The sequence below is a fragment of the Camelus bactrianus genome, chromosome 31 (assembly GCF_048773025.1).
Source record: "Camelus bactrianus isolate YW-2024 breed Bactrian camel chromosome 31, ASM4877302v1, whole genome shotgun sequence".
Classification (NCBI taxonomy): Eukaryota; Metazoa; Chordata; class Mammalia; order Artiodactyla; family Camelidae; genus Camelus; species Camelus bactrianus.
In genome coordinates, this window is record NC_133569.1 from 12,714,256 (window position 1) to 12,734,669 (window position 20,414).

A 20,414-nucleotide genomic window follows, 5' to 3' on the forward strand; every position below is an offset into this window, starting at 1 on the left:
TCAACGGATGACTGGATAAAGAAGATGTGGTATATTTATACAATGGAATACTATTCAGCCATAAAAACTGACAACATAAAGCCATTTGCAGCAACATGGATGTCCCTGGAGAATGTCATTCTAAGTGAAGTAAGCCAGAAGGAGAAAGAAAAATACCATATGAGATTGCTCATATGTGGAATCTAAAAAACAAAAACAAAAACAAAAACAAAAGCATAAATACAAAACATAAACAGACTCATAGACATAGAATACAAACTTGTGGTTGCCAGGGGGGCAGGGGGTGGGAAGGGATAGACTGGGATTTCAAAATGTAGAACAGATAAACAAGATTATACTGTATAGCACAGGGAAATATACACAAGATCTTATGGTAGCTCACACAGAAAGGAATGTGACAATGAATATATGTATGTTCATGTATAACTGAAAAATTGTGCTCTACACTGGAATTTGACACAACATTGTAAAATGATTATAAATCAATAAAAAATGTTCAAAAAAAAAAAGTCTAGGAGAAAACGAAAACAAAGTCATTGAAAGTGGAAGGAAGAAGCTGGGAAGTGTTCTAAACTTACCAAAGAGATCTTCTGAAACTGGAAAAAAAAAAAGTTAGGATCGTAAATGTTCTAAGAATTAAATATGAATTTGCTAACAGTTTCAGGATTCAGGCTACATTAAATTGTGTACGCATAGTGATCTTTTTTTTTTAATTCCTACTGTGGTGTTTACTTGAAGCCCTAGTCCACAGCCAGACCGCTAGTAAGCAGTGGGAGCAACCATACAAAGTATCTGTCATTGTCACAGGCCATGTTCTTCTCATTTTCTCTCCTCTGTCCTCTCCCTGGGCTGGAAGGGTAAATGAGAGCATGTTCTGATGCAAACACAAGGGGTACCGGGCACCCGGGGGTCCTAGAGCAAGGACAGCCCTCTTAGGGGGACAGCCCGGGGAACTCGAATCCAGTCGGCCTCAGCGAAATTTGGTCCAGCTAGGACAAGCGCTCTTAACTGAATTTGTGAGAACTCAGTTCCAAATAAAATATATGGACATTTTGTTCCAAGAAGATCTAGGTGATTCACCAGAAGAGAAAAGTAGGTGTTGCTTTGTGCTAAATGAAGACCATCTCTAAACCTGAGTTACTCAAACGTGGCAAGCTCAGAGAAAGAAGATGGTTATAAATTTAAGACAGACACAAGTCTATAAATGCAAAATGCATTTATTTCTGGGCAGATATATACATAGATGTACATGTATATATAAATTATTTGTTGATAAATGCATGTTTCTGAATGAAATGTGCTAGAAATGTGTACATTTTGTCTTCTATTTCTCTGTTCCTACTTACGACAGAAAATTCAAACGTGCTCAGCTCTGATGAATCCTTCTCAGTGCTACCCTGTATTATTTGCACCTTCATGAAGATTTGAGGATGCCATTTCTCCAGAAAGACAAAATATTTTTAAAAGAAACAGATAGAAGTTACGTATTTGGGAATTAGAAGGCATGTCTCTCGTTGTCTCTAGGAGGATGACACAGACACAGATCTAATCAGAGCACCGAGGTAGTTTTCCACACGTCAGGCCCCCACGCACGATGCCCACTGTCTCAGGCGGGGGTTGAGAAGCCGGTGTTCGCACTGCCTGGCGGCCCGTCTTGTTGGACTGTGAAGAAACCACGTTTTTCTGCAGAGCCCTTGGATGAGTTGCTGAAAGGTACCGGGGAACAGACTTACTTTACAAAGCTCTTCAAGGGCGTCGGTTTCTGCAGACTTTATTCCATTGTGTGGGGAAGGGTTAACACCAAAACGCACGGGCTCTAAGGAGAAAGACAAATGCAGACAGTCTGCCTGCATCGTCTTCATTAGAAGCGTTTGGTACAAATTTGAGGGGGAAAGCAATGTCTGCTCTAAGTTAGCTGTGAGGGAGATGGCCATGTGTACACATATGCTGGGGACAGTGACTTCCTGAACCCGAGAGCTGTTTGGAATCAGTAATTCACAAATTCGTATGACTGGGAAGGAAAACTTCATTTCTTTGAAAGGCTTGTCTTAATACTTATAAAAGTTATCAGATCTTCTTCTCTCTGTTTGCTTTATCTTTCTTTTCCTTTCCCAGCTTTTAATCTATGCAGATAATATTTTTTATTGAAGTATAGTCAGTTACAATGTGTCCATTTCCGGTGCACAGCACCATGTCCCAGTCATGCATATATGGGCACATACTCGTTTTCATATTCTTTTCCATTAAAGGTTATTACAAGATAAGCAGATACTACTTTGAACATTTTAGTTTTCAAACGTTGGGCAGGGGAGGCAGGTGGCTCAGAGAGGCGATGGGCCCCACTACAGTGGGGCGTCCCAGGCTCGAATGCCCCTTGAAGGTGACCTTTGGCTCCCAGGATGCTGTCTGGTTCTGTCCTTCCCCCTCCACGTCCTCTATTTGTCAAATGAAAGAGAATGATTCTTTTTTTGATCATGAAATCTGAAAACGTCTGCTTGGCAGCCTGGAAATCTTGATAAAAGGCATGTGAAACTTCACAGAAAACCCAAACGTGTGCTTTTATTAGCTATTTAATTTTTAATTAAGTTAGAATTTAATTTTCCTCCTGCTATGTGTAACTTTTGGACCGTTTTCTCTTGCTTAACCATTGTATAGAAAGTTAACTTCTCTTAAAAAAAGGTACTCTCTAGTGTTAAGTTAGATTTCTGTAGATTTAATTTAGAGCCATAAACACCGGAATTTACAAACATCCTGATTGCAAAGTATCTACCTTGAATGGTCTTACTTGTAAGTAGCAGTAATAATAATAATATGAATGGTACCTACTATTTCTAGAGAACTTGCCATGTCTGAGCGATGAACTCTAAATGCCTTACATAGTGCTGTTTAATACTCACTCTCAGCTTTCAGAGTTGGCATTTTTGTCCCCACTGTAGAGATGAGAACACTGAGAAACTGAACAGTGTGCCTAACATCACGCACCTCAAAGTGGCCCAAATGTGAATCAGACTCACGGCTGTCTTTCTATAAAGCCCATCCCCTAACCCAGTACAAAACTTAGGCTCACCAACCAGGATGCTTTTGTTACAGAATCTGTTACACCGTGGTCAGATTTGTGTTTTTTATAGGCTGTTGTTGCCTGCGTCCTGACCTCCACCCCACCGTGCCCGCAGACTCACCCCTTAACCTTCCTCCTTGGTGGAAAGTCCTGTCTCTGAAAAGCAAAGAAATACCACGAAGGATGGTTGGCCAAGAGTTAAAGGCTGTCACTAAATTTTCAAAGCAGTGAGTAACCTGCTGTGGTGACATCCGAAATCAGCGTCCCTGAGCACGTTTCAGCAGAGCATGCCGCCTGTTTTAAAAGGGCCCTTCCAGGAGACAGCCCCGTTTTCCACGGGACCGAAGTCACTCGGCCTCTTGCCCTGTGCCTCGGGGGCGGTGCAGGTGTGTCCGGGGAGCAGGAAAGCCCCAGGCCTGTGCTGGGCACCTGCCTCTCCTGCCAAGTCCGGCGAGTAACCCCTCCCTGCCCGGGATCCGAAGCCGTCCCTCCCTCTCCTTTCTGCTTCCTTTGCTACCAGGGAGCAGCAATGTGAGATTTACCAAGTCGAATAGAAGTGCGTACCCCCCACCCGCCGTCTGTGCGGATTCCCTCTGGCAGGGTGCCTCGGAAAGTGCTTGCGGTTACCAGGAGCGATGTGAACCTTAATTCCTGCCGAAGGAACGGTGCTTGGCACCAGGATAAGTTTAAGGATTTCTTCTGCAGCCAGAATGTCATCTCCTTCCCACTGCGGAGAGGTCCTTCTGTGCGTCTTAGGGCCGCCAGGCTGGGGAGGCCTGCAGGGGAGGGCCGGTCTCCGAGCAGCCGTGGGTGGGGACAGGGCCACCCCAGCAGCTCCCTGGCCGAGCTTGCCCATGTCCCCCGGGAAAGGAGCCACCTCTCACCGTCGGCTTTTATCTTCATTCCTTGCAGTGTGTTCAGCAACCTCTAGAAATGAAAGAAACCGTAATTGCCGAGTTATGGCTGATTTTTTTTTTCTTCTAATTGAATGATGTCCAAATTTAAACTGTTTAGGAAATATCACTTTTTTTCCCCCCAAAGTGAGTCACTGCTGGCTTTTTCTTATCGCCTCACATTTGCTTTTCTGTTCAGTTTGTTTTGTTTTCTGAATGCCTCTGAAAAAGCAATGTGCAAACCCCTGTGTTGCAGTTAAACAAGACACTCTTGATGCTTTGTCATTATGGACAATTGTTTGTTGACCCAAAATGACTATTTAAACCCAGACCCTTGCCCGGTTTGGGCGTATTCTCTTGAGTACTGGAGCATGTTGACAGTCCCTGGGGCCCCTCGGTGTCCCGCCTTGGGTTGCAGTGTGGTTTTGTAGCCTTACTTAGAGGTCAGGTTTTCTGTACTTCATACCATTTGTTATCCTTATCTGGACTCTGTCCAATACCACAAAGCTTTTTTTTTTGAAGTATGGGCCGAGAGTTACATGAAGTAATGCTTTTCTGAAAAAGATGGTCTCCCCATTCCTTATGTAACACCTCTGTTATGCATCCAAATGTGAGCTTGCCTTCTGCCTGAGGTGGTACATTGTATATTCATGTGGAGTGAGCGATGCCCTGTCCAAATTCTCTCCCTATTTGATTATTTCATTTTCTCTATTGAGTAATTTACATCAGGATTCATCCTCTCCAAAAGAATTCAGTCCTTTTTGAAACAAATTTTTAAAAATTGGACAGACTGGGGTTTCAAAATGTGTAGATACTGACAGGCATATGCAGAACAGATAAACAAGATTATACTGTGTAGCACAGGGTTAGGGCACTGGAATTTGACACAACATTGTAAAATGATTATAACTCAATAAGAAGATGTTAAAAAAATAAGTAAAATTGAAGTATAGTCACATACTCCTTATTTTTTAATTTAAGTACAGTCGCTGACATTTGCAAATTTTAGATTCCCAAATTTAGCCCTTCCCACCCCCTTTCTCCAGTAACCATAAGATTGTTTACTATGTCTGCGAGTCTATTTCTGTTTTGTAGATGAGCTCATAGTGTCCTTTTTTCTTTCTTTCTCTCTCTCTCTCTTTTTTTTTTTTTTTTTTAGATTCCACATATGAGTGATACCACATTGCCCTTTTCTTTCTCTGTCTGGCTGACTTCACTTGGAATGATGGTCTCTAGGTCCATCCATGTTGCTGCACATGGCATTACACATATTCTCAATTCAAACCTGTTCCAGGATTTCTGGCTATAACTCATGCTAAACGTTAACTCTCAAGCCAAATATTAGCCACATTAAATTTTGTAGGCATTGCGGTCAAATCATTCAAGAACATCTTATGCTAATTGCATTGCCCTCGGTCAGATTTTTTTCTCCCCCTCACTTGTTTAGAGACAGTGACAACCATGTCAACAGTATGATTGTTTGACTTTGGCGCCTTCTGCTGTCATGTCTGAACTAACCTTGACTGGAACCATTATAGCTAATGACTGATGAGCGAAAACTCGAGGTCAGACCCTTTACCACTCGGACACAGATTTGTTTTCTAAAGTGTCTTCCAGGTCGTAGCAGTGGAAACCATTTGGATGGTCTGTCGCTAACTTTCGCTATTTCACGCTCTGGGGATGCAGGAGGGCTGGTTAGTGGTGCTGATGAATGTGGTTTTAAATCCTCAGAGCACTTTTCTCACCTGGAATGACTAAGACTTTCAACGTTAAGGGAAAGGAGGATAAAATAGGATCGTTAAGACCTAAACTGCAAGGGGAAGTTGGTGCGCGTGTGGCTGGAGCTGTCTTCTCACTGTTGTGCAGTCAAGGTGGGGTTGACCCCACCTCTGTCCACTCGGAACCTGGATGGAAACCAAATGGGGTGATTCTCACTTCTTGCCACAACGATTAATGTAACAGTGCAGGACAGAGGCCGTTCCCTCAGCTCAAGGTGCTTCCTTCAGCATCTGTGTCTGACCTTTGATCTTGGCGAGGTGGGGGAAGTCCCCTTTCTCAAGATAAACATCTCATATGGTGTATTACATGGAAAATTCGTTTTAATAACACTATAAAATCTTTTTTAGCAAATCTTTACACTACCATGTTAGAAGTAACCACAAGCATTTGTTTCATCAAAAAAATGTAATTTGAGTTTCATTAGTCAGTAGGTTTGACTGTTTCATGTGATATAAATACTTCTAGAGGTTGGTGTTATCTTCAATTGCCCTGAACTACTCTGACCTGAAAAACACTTGAAATCCCATTTCAAACATACTGCCATGTGTAGGATGTATTTTTTGTTTGTAGTCTGTGTAGTCTGCAATCTCTGAGTCTGGTTTTTTTTTTTTTTTTTTTTAAACACCACTAGTTGACACAATTTTGTGTCCTCTTTGAGACAAAATCATTTCATCCTGATCTTCAAGTCTATTCTTTCCCATAACTTAAAAAGATCATAAGAATGCAGAAGTGATTGTTTTGTGTTTTGCTGACAAAACACTCTTCTGCTCATCTCTCTCCAAATCTCCCGACACATTTCCCTCAAAAAATATATTAATTTGCAACTTTAAGTTTTCAATATGACAGTATCATCAAGTTGTATTGAAATAAACAGTAAAGGAAGCTTTCCTGTAAAATTTGGCTAATATAACACAGGATAAGTGACAATCTGTGACCTAGAATGTATTTTGCGGTAACTCTTAAAATTAAAAAAGGAATACCGCTTTCCTTTTTGGAAAATGCTCAATTTGAGCCCCTGCTAAAAGAAAACTTCATTTTCAAGTCTTCTTTTCATCAACAAAAGACTTTTATCGCTTGACACATTTCTCAGGGTGTTTCAATAATAAAATAATAATAATAATAATAGCAAAATCTATAAGATACTTAACTAAGAATATCCTGTTACCCCGCACCTTGGGAAAAGATAATGCTTTTTTAAAAATGTGTGGCTCCCAAGCAGTGTTCCCTTTCCTTTGGAATCCCATCCCCTTGGGAGCCGTGGTCCGCAGCGCATCACGGCAGTGAGCGAAGACCCTGTTGTGAAGGAATGAATGAGATTGCTTTAGCCCTGAATGTGGAGGCATCACACAAGCTTCCTAACTTACTCTCTGCCGTGGGTGTTTTATGAGTATCTTCTGGCAAACTGCATAAGCCACCTGGCAGCTCCATTTCTGCTCTGACTTTGGCTATCCATCCCACTGGGCAGTCCCAGCCGGCGACGAGGGCTCTCCCTCGTCTCCTCCTGCACAAATGTCAGGTCCTCAGGTCTGATGTGGTTGCCACGAGCAGCTTTTTATTTGTGCAGTGCACACAGATGGACTAAGGGGCCCCCTAAAGATACTGCAGAAATTATTCTCTCCAGCTGCAGACCAGAGAAGATGCTTAAATAGGAGGAGAAACCCCCCAACATTATCACCGACAGTTAGACTTATAGCCTGAATATGCAAATTTTTTTTTCTGTGTAGTTTGTAATCTAGGTCAACAGAGCTGATTAATGTCAGCTCCATCCCATCAGCGTTCAAGAAGAATTCCTAAAGTCACAGTTAATAGTGGTACTAAAATTCGTTCAGCCACTATTCAGCATGAAAGAGATCCTTCAAAATTAATAAATTAATCGTAAACATATGCAGCGTACACACACGTGTCGGTCATCAATTTCCCTGTAGATAATATCTGTCAGCAGATGTGCGCCTTCAGCGGGGGAGGTGGGGAGCAGTAAGCCATCGACGGTGATCTATCTGGAACACCTCACCCACAAAATCCCACATAGGGATTCGATATTCGCCTTGGCTGGTTTAGTCACTGCACAAATATCAGTTGCAAATGTACTCTGCACTGGGCACAGTTCTGGGCACTGGAATTTAACATGAACAGACCAGAATATGCACTGGCTCTCTAAGCATGCGTTCTTGTGTGCAGGGTAAAGGACAGCAGGAAATAGACAAGGATATGTGTGTATGTATGTGTATATCCACTACATAAAGAATATATATATATATATTTTGAAGCCTTTTGAAGAAAAATCAGCAGGGTAAGGAGATCACAGAAAAGGGTGAGTAGAAATTACATTCTCGATGGGTTGCTTCTCCGGCCTGTCAGATAAGGGGGTGTGGGGACCAAGGAAGATGCGGGTTCCCATCCAGGGCGTTAGCAAGTGCTTCAGGAAGATGTATTCCAGAGCCAGGAAGGGGGCTTTGTGGCTGGAACAAAGATGAGTCCACAACTGTGTTCTCAGATCATACTGTTCCCCGTTGTTACGTGGATTTGGAACTTTGTCGGCTACTTGATTGGAAAGAGACTGGAAATCAGGAAGAGGTTAAAAACAAGATGAAAGGAAGATGAAGAAATGCGATTTAAAAAAGACCAGAAGAGAAGAGTGGAAGATGCTTCAATAGGAAATACGATCTCTGTTAATTCTCTGACTTCTGCAAAGACAAAATGTGCTTTTAAAAGTTTATCACTCACAACAGCAGTGCCAGGATCATCTTTTTGCTAAAAACATTCAATGGGAAAATAAGTTTGATACATGCTTTGTTTGGGGGACTATAAAATGATATTATATGTTGTATCCAAATATATGAGAAGACCTATATACAGGACATGCAGTGGATTGATCCCAGAATCATAGAAACTTAATCAGATTGTTTTGTTCATTTTGAAACAATTGCATGAGAAACGAGAGAGTCAGATCTGATACAATGAGGTGAAGACTGTCTAATGAGGTTCAAGACGGCAGGAAAAGAGAGGTTCCCAAACGCGCCGGCTTAGAGATGACAAGGCACAGGTGGACGTGGTAACGCGCAGCCGTCCAGGTACGTGCAGCCACGCACGTAACTTGGAAGCTGCTGGAGGCCGGGTTGGTGAGCTCCCTTCTCTTCAACAAGCAGCTTTCCAGGGCTGCTCTGTTCCTCAGTACCTTTCTACTGGAACTCTCCACCCTCCAAGGCAGGCATTTTTCTTTGCTGTGCCCCAGGAGGTAAGTGTGTATTTCATTCGACATTAATGACGAAGTGCACCATCTTTATGAAGACATCACGCTAGCAGGAGTCCTCTGCCAACTGGAACTCCCTCACCCCACGTTCCTTCTACTCCGCCGGGTCACAAACAGCAAAGGTCATCACTACAGAAAGGTTTTCTCCAGGTGGAAAACTCGTTCAGTTCAGCTTACTTACCTTACTGGGTTCCTAACTTTGTTCATTTGTTTGTTTTTCCCTTGTTGCTGGCCAGCCAGTCAGTGCATTCAAGGTAGTGTTTGTCTGTATGGAAATCAGTGAAAACCAGACAACTGAGAGCAAGCAAAAGCTATGTACTCGGAGGTGGTGACAGCAATGGCGTCAGCCGCCTTCACTTGCATTTTGGCAGAGACGCAGGGCAGGCGGGGCGGGCGGGGAGCTTTGTACTGCAAACAAGGGAAGGCGTCAGGGCTGTCCTGACGGAGGTCGTTGGCCTGAGGATGCTGAAGTCAGGCCGACTAGAAGCAACATGCGGCATGTGACTGGTTAGGGACGCGGATTTGGCTTCTCTGGTTGGTCCTAAATTGGAAGCAGGAACAAAAATTCGGTCTGTCATCTATTAATCAAGCCCTGGGCATCTTGGACCAATTGTTACAGAAGCTACTGGTTGGCTTCCTGAATGGTTTCTGGCGACACCAGTCTGACTTCCTGCAGATCTGACCAGGCTGGCTTCCTGTCCTGGTCATTGTTGAAAAGGGGTTTTCTGGGCAAGTTGTTTCTGGATGTGGATCAGAGTTCTATTTTTATATGTAATCTGGTCACTGTCCCTTTGTGCATTTGGGATCTTACCTGTTTATTTACTAGTTCATTTGTTACTAGTTCAGCTGCTTTTTAGCTCACTAGTCTATCTGTTCGTTTTTACCCTTTTAGCCAGCGTTTCTGAGAGCTGTGGCAGATGGTTTGCTGGGGGATCTAAATCACCATTGTGACAGAATGAAGGGTCCCAACTTTCCTCCCTGCTGAAAACGCAGTTTCTCCTGCTGGACTTCTCTGATGCCACACTGGGCTGGACTCGTTACTACCCAACGGGTTACTGTTTCTCAGTTCTCCTTTTTGGCCCACCTTCTATTGAATCGTTACATTTTGGGGTGAATAACAATTTGGTCCTCACGTCTTCTCTTTTTCTTCTCTTTTCTTCTGTTTTATTTCAACACTAGATCTAAGCTCTTTGAGGTCATGGGTTTCTTTTTGGATTCTTTCACATAACCACAGTACTGAGACCAGTACCAGGCTCAGAGCAGACACTGAATAAATATTTGCTGGTTGATCAAGAGGAAGTATGGCTGGAATAGTGCAGAAAAAATTTAAACGGTGGAAGAGAAGCCATATGCAGGTTTCTTTATGACAAAGAAGGGAAGGGTGCCTTCTGGAGACAACAGCTGGCTGCCATGATTTGATTGCCTATAAAACCTTCATGGGTCATCAGGGGAAAGAGATTACTCTGGGAACCGTGTTCCCTCTAGGGTCTCACCTGGGGAAATAAACAAAGGCCGAGGAAGTTTGATTGATTCTGCCGTGGGCTAGCCGTTCTGAAGCAGCAGTAATTAAGGGACTAAAACTTAAGTACAGATAATCTATTTCCTGCGGCAGAGCAGAGCATCAGGCCGGAAATGCCTGAGGACACCATGCCCTCCACTGCAAAGGGCTGTAAAGGGGGGAGAATTCAGCGGAGGGAGGAGCGCTCCCATGAGACGTGGACCTCGGAGGGCAGGTGCACATGGTGTTCCTCGGAGCAGATGCCAATGGACTCAGGTCTTGGGATCATGTTAGTATGTTTCCACTTTAGCAGAACTGAAAGAGTGTTGATCCTGACAACAAAAGGTCAGGCTTAGCGTTGATCCTGACATCAAAAGGTCAGGCTTAGCGTTGATCCTGACATCAAAAGGTCAGGCTTAGCGTTGATCCTGACAACAAAAGGTCAGGCTTAGCGTTGATCCTGACATCAAAAGGTCAGGCTTAGCGTTGATCCTGACATCAAAAGGTCAGGCTTAGCGTTGATCCTGACATCAAAAGGTCAGGCTTAGACTCTCCAGTTTTTAAGTTCTGCCAGTCTCTACTCCCTCACTGGTGCAAGGGTTACAACACTCAGCTCATGGTTCATGACGGTTTCCAAACCATAGCATCCTACACACATTTTAGGAATCAGCCTTAAACATTTTCAGACTTTTCCTTTAAGTAAGGTGTTTGTTGGCAATTAACTGTATGTTACATTTTAAACAACAGATATTTAACTTCTGGGGGAGGGTGCAGCTCAGTGGTAGGGTGTGTGCTTTGCATGCACGAGGTCCAGGGTTCAATCCCCAGTACCTCCATTAAAAATAATGATAATACGAAAAGAAAAGAAAATAGTCAACTTCCTTAAGAATGTTTATTCCTAATCCTATCATCTCCATCCCAATTTACCATTTCAAAAACTCAGCTGTCACTGACCATTGCAACCAGATAGGTAAGACTGCCATCAACAGGAGATTCCATTGACCTGTAAATGTATAAAGCCTTCATAATACCTAGGTTTAGAGCATTCAAGGCATGCCTCCAGGCACCATGTTATGCTCTGGGGACAGTGCCCTGAAAAATCAGACACCATCTCTACTCATCTTACAAAGTGCTCAAGGCAGCGGAGAAGACAAGGCTTGAATGAAGTGAATGACTTTTTCAAAATTGCAGGACTGCAGCTGTAACTGTGACAAGCACACAGAGGAGAAGCTATTTCTTATAATCAGGTTTATCTGGGAGACTGTGTCTCAGCTGGGAGGCTGTGGGAGAAGTTTTACTTTGCATAAACGCTGACTCCTCAAATAGGCTGCGTCACCTTTGAGAACTCTCTTTTCCATTGTTAATGGTTATCATCCCATAATGCACTATGGTTGGCCCTCTGTATGTGTGGGTTCTGCATCCTGCAGATTCAATAAAATAGTCAAGAGAAAAAAATCCAGAAAGTTCCGTCTGAAAAGCAAACCTTTAATTTGCCGTGGCCAGCAGCTATTTACATAGTGTTTGCATTGTATTTACAACTATTTATATAACATTTGCATTGCATTAGGTATTCAAGTAATCTAGAGATGACTTAAAGTCTACTGGAGGATGTGCATATGTTATATGCAAATACTACACCATTTATGTAAGGGACTTGAGTATTCGTGGATTTTGGTGTCCATGGTTCATACTGGACCTCATCCCCAGTGGATACCAAGGGACGAATAGATTTTTGAAACATTTTGCTCCTGTTACGGAATAATGATGTTCATATTATAGACAATCCTGCCTGCTTTCTAATTTTTAGCTTCACTCATTGTAAGAATTTCAGTTACTTTTGAGTTTTAGGAGTATTATAATGATGACGCTGTTATTGTTAAAACGCCATAAGTGATTTCTGACATGTTCACGTATGTATTGTTTTTGCTTCTCTTACTTTAAGTCAGCATCTCAGATAACCTGAGAGCTGCTCATCCATCTAAATTATGATTTTTCCTCTTCACTTGAATGCTATGGAATGTGCTTTCTTAAGTTATTTCTGTTTCCCATTTTTCACAAAGACCTTTCCAAGCCTAGCTTGTGTCTTACTTAAGGAAGAAAAATGTTCTGGTCAAGTTACCCTGTAGCTTCCACAACGGTCAGAATGGCCCCTTCATCTCCCTTGGGCTCTAACTCACTGCTGGAGATGAGAGGGAGAGACAGAGACAGAGAGACAGAGAGAAACAGAGACAGAGCAGGGCAGTGCTCACCGTCAGACACGTGGGGGACCCCGCAGAACAATAGGAAAGACATGGGACTCAGGAAGGTAATTATCCCTGAAATGTTCTTTATCCTGGTGAGTAACGTATACTTTAAAAATACATTGTGTATTCTTAAATTTCTACAATATTTAAATTGTAGTGTATTATATAAGGCTGTTTAGTCTGTTTACACAGATCTTTGACTTTGGCTTAATTAACTGGCTGGCTCCTCCCCAGGGAGGCACGTTTGGCAGAGGAACACGTTCCTTTGGGTGAACACGAGCCTCCGGCAGCGCCACGCACCAGGCCGTGTGTGTCTCCCCGTCACAGCACCGCCCTTTGGGGAACTGACCTAGTTGTCCAAGAAAGTCTTCGTTATTAAGGACTGATGTCTCTCTGGTGGCTCCCGTTTGCTAAATTAGCCTCTGCCGTGTATTAAACAGAGAGCTGATGCCGCTTCATGGCGGCTGGTCTGCCCGGCGTCCATTTTCACAGAACATAGTCCACGTGCTTAGAGAAGAGCCTGGCTTCCGCGTCTGGTCCACCAGGAGCCTGAAGAAGCTGTCCCCTTGCTCGGATGTCAGGTGCCAACCTTCATGACACTGATGTGATAATAACATTCTCTCAGTGTGGTGACGGTAACAGGTGTGCTGCCTTGCACTGACGCAGCTACAGATGAAACAAAGGGAAGGTGAATTTATTAAGACGAGCAAAACATCACACTCAGATGCCAAGCAAAATGTGGGCACAAATGTGGCACCGCAGGGAATCACCCCCTCTGTCCTGTCACCAAGAGTAATTACAACACAAATGAGGCAAACAGCATGCTTCTTACAAACCAGTCCACCGCTAACCTGAGTATCGCTCTGCGTTTTCTACTCATATTGGCCCATCATTCAATTAGGTCCCATTCCACTCAAGCTCATGAAGAGATTTTAAGGTATATTCCGAAATGCGCTCACGTGATGTCTCTGTCATCTGTGGAAATGTCAAGTTTTACATATGATAATATTGAGGGATTACACAAAAATTAAATATGAAGCCAGCACTTAATTTGCTGTGATATGTACAGTGTTAGCTAGGAAATTAAATCCAGCTGGACTTGATTAAGTCGTAAGAAATCTCAAGTATTAAAAGGGAAACAAAAATGAACAGGCTGCTTCAGGCTTGGCAGAGGAAGCTCGAGGAGGCAGATTTAGTGTTTACAACCAGTCTCTTAGACTCAGGACTGTCTCGGTTTAGTCATTTGTAGGGTCCACTTGGATGCATTTTGTTGTCTTAGAGGGAAAAAAGCTTATTTGTATCTTTTTTTAGGGAACGGACTTAACGATTTCCAGTTTTGTGTGTATTTTAGACTGTACCTTTAGAAGGTTTTGCTAGAGAGAAAAAAAATTACATTAAAACCAGCATAAAGTAAATTGAGGTTTGATTTAGTTAGACATTCATTGAAAAGGTAACTGCTACAAACTCACCCGGCACGAGCCAAGCATGTTCATATTACCGTTTCAACAGCATTGTTACTAACTTGAGAGTTTTCACTTGAAAATGTTTGTGCGCGCAGACACACACACACACACAAATATATATAACTGTACGTACACGTTAAGAGCTGCATCTATACCTGCGCCTCGATCTACATTCAAATCTCTATCTGTGTCGTGATCTGCATGGCTGGCCGTCTGCATAATCATGTGCCTCATGTCGGATTCTGCTGTGAGTTAGGTTTGCACTCTGACTTCTTTCCTGAGATCCACGTGGTAGGTATTTTTCCAGCCATTCAACACACGAAATATGTATGTATCTGTTTGCGTGTGGAATTCGTCATGAGCACGTAGACCCAGGTGTCGTGCGCCCAGCGGCACAACGCCCTGCGGTGTGGACTTCGTGCTCATTTCACCAAGCTTGCTTTATAGATCATACAATTCAAGGAACTTTACTATTACAAGCAACACCTTTATGGACAATCTTTGATTAACTGTCGTACGGTTTTCTTAGCTTTCTTCCACTGATTGTGACTTACTGGTCAGGCATAATGTAAGAATGCTAAAACTGTTTACAACATCACTCTACTGTCTCCAGAAATGTCGAATCACTGCTACCTCTTCATAACAAATGTTATCATCATGAATACAGTTTTCCTACTCGAATAAGTGAAAACTTGGTAGCTCTTTGTTTTCTTTTTTTAACTAGTTCATCCTTTCATTTGAAAAATGGCTTTTCTATTCATTCTCTTTTTTGTGTCTTGAATTGCTTTTAAATAAGAATTCTCATTTTTCTGCTAGGATAATTATTTATTTTTTATATCATGATAACTTTCAGTATAACAGGGATGTTTACCTACTGTCTGTCATAAATTGGATGCACATTTTTGCCAGATTTTGTCCTTTCCCACATGATGAGTTTTTAAAACTGTAGTTAGAAGTAGTTTCCATAAGATAGATCTTAATGTCCACAGAGTTAAATCTAACTTTTTTCCGCTTTATGATTCCTGATTTTAGCTTCATGCTTAGAAATGTCTTTACTATCTAATATAGATTATTCACCTATAATGCATGTACCATTTAATTTTTTCATTTAATTTTTTATCATAAAATATCAGTAATCACAGATTTTGTTTCATTTTAGGTGTAAGGTATCTTTTTAAATAATTTACCAGTAGCCCCAACATAATTTTTCTTTTTTTTTATAGTTTATTTTATTTTAACATTTTTTATTGACTTATAATCATTTTACAATGTTGTGTCAAATTCCAGTGTAGAGCACAATTTTTCAGATATACATGAACTCATATATATTCCTTGTCACACTTTTTTCTCTGTGAGCTACCATAAGATCTTGTATATCTTTCCCTGTGCTGTACAGTATAATCTTGTTTATCTATTCTACAATTTTGAAATCCCAGTAATTTTTCAAATAAGACTTCTCTATAGCTTTGGAATGCCACATTTTTTTATCTACTAGGTTTACAGATATGTATGTGTTAACACAGACATGCATATAACTTGACTATTACATAAATTATTCTATATGATTAGGGGAAGTGCAATAAAAACTTATGGACCTATATGTGTTTATGGATATGTTTAAATACTAATACATATTTTTATACATTGTGTGGTATTTATGAGTAGAAAGGTCATAAAATTGAATCTGATTCTTAATTTTCTACTGTATTTAACCAATTTATTTGGATTCAGTAATATAATATCAGATTAAGAGGGCATTTTGCACAGGGTATCCATTTCCCCCCCCAAATATGTACATGCCAGTTAAGTCACTGCAAAGGGCAAGACTTCCCAGTCAGTTTTGCTGCAGCCTCGTCCGTGGACATGGTGGAAGGGTTCTTCTGCCACGAACACCCCCGGGGCTGCCTCTCTTAAGCATTGCCTGGCGTCATCACTACTGTGACCACGTGCCAGCCATGAATTGAAATCCATATCCACATGATCCATTTACAACAGTTCTCTAGAGTGTATTGTGAATGCACTGTGTTCAGATAACTTTCCTGGATTTTTCCAAATCTTACCCACCTTCCTAGGGTTTTCTCAACCCCCAACTCCATCATGAGATTTTCTGCCACCCTGTGTCCTCCACCCCTTTTGTATTTCTACATTACTAAGCCCCCAAATTCGTGTGGCACACAGTCATATGTTCACATATGTCAAACTTGTAATATATAAGCTTTGAGTATATTTTGTCAGTAATTATTTGCCAGATAACATTAGTCAAAATAGCACGTCTTCCTTTCTCCCTAACCTCGCAACATTTCTTGTCTATTCTTCTTTATTTCACACCGTGGCACCTATCATGTGAAGTACTGTGTGTTTTATTTATTCCCTTGAGTTTTAACAGAATGCCTCTGTCCGTGGTAGCATAAGCTGCAACAGGGCAGGAAGTATGACGTTGTTGTGCCACTGTCCTGACTCTAAGGACTAGAAGTGTGTCCTGATTCTCGCCCAGGAGATGTGGATGCTGCCAGCTGAGTGCAGAGAGATTTATAACGAAGTACAGAAAATAAGTGCTCACCGGCACCATCCTCTGCGTGTATCCAGTCACCTGCCCTTCTCCAAGGTCAGCAGTGGGCGAGACCTTTGGATCCAATCAACTGAGAGACGTCAGTTAATAAAACCATGTATTTTTCCTCTTCTTTACAATCATGGCAGATGTTAGAGACAGACAGTGTTTCAATTTGGTTCTTTGAATTTCCTCTCTGGGTCTGAGTCAAATCAACAAGTCCTCACGGATGGTTGACGAACAGTCAGGACTTTGCTTCGTTGATTGTTTACTTTTTATACCCTGCTGAATGTTTAAAATATTTTAAATTGAGTTGGAAAAAGACACAAGAAATTAAAGCCATGGTTAAAACAAAAACATCTAATTAAAAAGAAAGACACTCCTGAAGAAATCCTTGTCGCTGGGTTTCCTAGAAGTCATGGGAACAGGAGAGCCATTATAAACTACACAATTCTTGTTGTTTAATTAAAGGAAACATATCTGCTTTCAGAAGTTGAAAAAAAAAAACCCTGACTCTGGAAACTATTAATGGAACATCTTCTTTGTGAGGATTTTGACTGTCAGCAGTGGGTTTCAAGATAATTAGAGGAGAGTTTCTAGCTGGTCTTGGGGAGAACATATCCCAGTGGGGATTTACTGAATTCACTCTCATATAATTTATAAAAGCCAGCGCACTAGAATATGTTTTCATTAGCAGGATCTCAAAGCTACCAAAGCTCATTAACTCTCTTATTTTATCCCCAGATAACAATTTTAATCATAAAGTAGTATAGTCCAGACGTGAAAAATTCAAATGATAAGACTTTATACATGAGAACAGTTCGGAGAAGAGAAGGACTGTTGAGCTGGTCCCTTCAGCCAGCACGGGTGACCTCGTAAATGAAGGTACGCAGATTGTCCCTCTTAATTCTGAAGACTGTGTGGCCGTGACATTTTGGATCCAGTAAGAATGATGTCAGAAGTTTGGCTGAGAGCAGCTGGCGCACAGAATGCCTGAGAGTCACCCCTAAACGAAGCGTCAGCACCAGGGCAGTGTCCGGAGCCTAAGCAGGGGTCAGGGGTGAGTGGCCAGGACAGGGAATAGTCCATCAAACCAGCAGGAACCCGAGTGACGAGGACAGAGCAGGCCTTAGTCACGTCTGCCATGGTGGATTCAACAGGCTAAAGCTGGAGGAACCGCCTGCTCCTCTGTTCAGCTTCCTCCACTGGGTGGTGTTTTGGTCCAGGGTCAGGTGGATCGGAGCAGACATGGGGGTCACCTCACTGTTAAGGACCCCTCACCCCCAGACAAAGGCCCCAGCAGATTGATGGACCCCGGGGGCCAGGAGGAGGGAGAGAGGGGGTAAAGGACAGTACAAAATACTGAGCGAGGTGTCGGAGTAGGGGATTGTCTGTAAGACAGAGGCACCTGGGAAGACCCCATGCAGGGCCTCAGACTGAGACCTGGGAAGGCGGCACCGGGGCCGGGGGTGCGGCCGAGAGTGCAGCTAACCAGGGGTCCCCGAGCCCTGGACCCCAGCTCCCCTTGGCAAGGCCTTTACCATCACCGGTGGCCAAGCCTGAACAACCCCACGCAGGTCTTCACCCGGACCCGGACTCCTCAGGAGGAAGCTACTGCTCCCACTTGCTGAGGCCGAAAAGATACATCCTGCTCGTCTGAAAGCGGGTTTGCGTTGTTTGTGCCTGTGTTAATAAGGCAGTCGGGGGACCACGAGCGACTGCGTGAGTCTCAGGCGTTCGTGTATCATAGGTCTGTTACATGAATGTTGTCGTAAAGGAACGACAGATGTTTTATAGTGTTTGTTCATCACAAGGGGACCTGCATCCGCTCATGGTCCACTTCCCATGTCAGTCTTCCTCCAGAGTCTGACTCCATTCAGCTGGACTGTGCGCCCTGTAAGCCTGGTGGCAATTGTCCTCTTGCCTGCAGCCAACCAGAGGGGAGCCGTGGGCACTTCTGTCCCCGCCTTGAGAACCAGCAGGACCCACGTCCCTCGCGTGGGCCTGGACTTCCTGTGCGTGCCGTGGGGTGGGCAGCCCCGCCTGCTGTCTGCTCCTTCGGAGCGCGCTGCTCCCCTGGGCTGACCTGGGAGCCACGACCAGAGGCAGGCCCGCCGGGCCGTCCCAGCCCGATCGCCGTGCCTGGGCCACCACAGTCCGGTTATCCAAAGGCTGGTACTCTGGGGCTACACCAAGGGACTGGGACAGGTTTTTGGAAATTCAATGAGGGCCACTGCTGGGGAAAATGCCTGAGAATGTTTATGGGTCCAGATCTTCCTGCGAGGATTTACCAACCAGGGAAAGAAACACACCTGGTAGTCAACTCAAGACATATTGACCTAAATTGAAGGATAATAGTTGCTGTGAAAGATGAAGAGACGGAGGAGAAGGAAAGGAGGCTGAAATCCAGAAGGACGCGAGGTTGTATTACACTGGCGTCTAGGACACTAAGCAGTGTGTGGACAGGGCTTTGTTCACAAGGTCGCAGGAAGCAGCAAACAGCATGATTGGCAGGAAGAGGGACCCGCTCATGTGTGTCTTACAAAAAATCAACTCAGAACCCTTTTGAGAACTAACTAAATCCAGTGATTGCAACAGCAAGTGGTCTGTGTACTGGGTGGGGGCTGAGCCTCCGAGAAAAATTTAAATTCTTTAAGTAGATTTTGAACACTGAAAGAAAGAAAGTAAGATTCTGTGCAGTTTGGGGACATTCCAGTGAAGGTGTAGTGTTGCTCCCTCCGAGTAAAAGTGAAAAGATCCCTCTAAAGCAGTCAGGTCAAAGGCCAACCTAAATTCGGGTCATTTTTGAATGAAAGCATTTCACGTGGCCAAAAGCAGCCAACGTTGTGATCAAAATGAGTATTTATGTGATAACGAGATTTGGAGATTTGGGGGAGCAGCCAGGGAAGGGTCCCAGAACTGGGTGTCCCCAGAGCTGCTTGAGAAGGGTGCTCACAGAGGAGACAATGTGAAGATGTCTTGAACAGATGAATCTCAACAATATCACAGCACAGGTTATGACGCTTGTAAACCATTCAGCTGAAACCTGGCTGGCATCTTGGGAGCAGCAGTCCAGGGACCCAGCTGAGAAGTCGTGAGTAGCTTTGCCCCTCAACATTGTTCGCAACTCTGCAGACAAACCTCTCACTAGAGACAGACGTCACCCTCTCAGCAGCTGCCTCTCGGTGGCGAAGAACAAGTAACTCTCCACAGAACCAGTTCAGAGGGCTGTGAGTCAGAAATGACTCAAATGACTGAGAACCAAAAAGAGTGAAGACTCAGTTCACTGCTCGGTTGGACTGGTCAGAGGCAGCTGAGCCCGGGGCTCAGAGCGGATCTCAAGGAAGGAGAGGGCTGAGGCCAGGCCACTGGCTTCACCGGGTGAGACCACGTCTGGTGATCTTGGTGGGATCTCAAGAAAGGGGTCCAAACAAAAATTAAACTCATAAGCATTTTAGCTTGGTAAATTTTTTGAAGTTTTTATTTTCTGAAAAAAAAAAAAAAAAAAGAACTTGTGGAATAAACAGAAAAATGAGTGACACATTTTTAGCTCAAATTGACCATTTTTAAAAACTAAGACAAATGTCCCCTCTTTTCCATGGCTTGTCTTGGAATGTAGGACTTTCAGAAGGTTCTTCCTTCCCCCCACCAGTCTGATTATTTTGGGAATGCAAGGCTTTTA

The 20,414-nt window shown here is 43.2% G+C and overlaps 1 protein-coding gene across 2 annotated transcripts in view; it reads left to right on the forward strand.

Moving 5' to 3' along the window:
• GALNTL6 (polypeptide N-acetylgalactosaminyltransferase like 6) overlaps positions 1 to 20,414 on the forward strand; it is a 790,170-nt gene that overhangs the window by 188,282 nt on the left and 581,474 nt on the right. The window contains exon 6 of one of the 2 annotated variants that reach the window (XM_074355532.1): positions 9,280 to 9,305. The exons of the other annotated variant lie outside the window; for it this stretch is intronic. Within the exon in view, the coding sequence (XP_074211633.1) occupies positions 9,280 to 9,305 (26 nt within the window). The remainder of the gene's footprint in view (positions 1 to 9,279; positions 9,306 to 20,414) is intronic. 2 annotated transcript variants of the gene reach the window in all.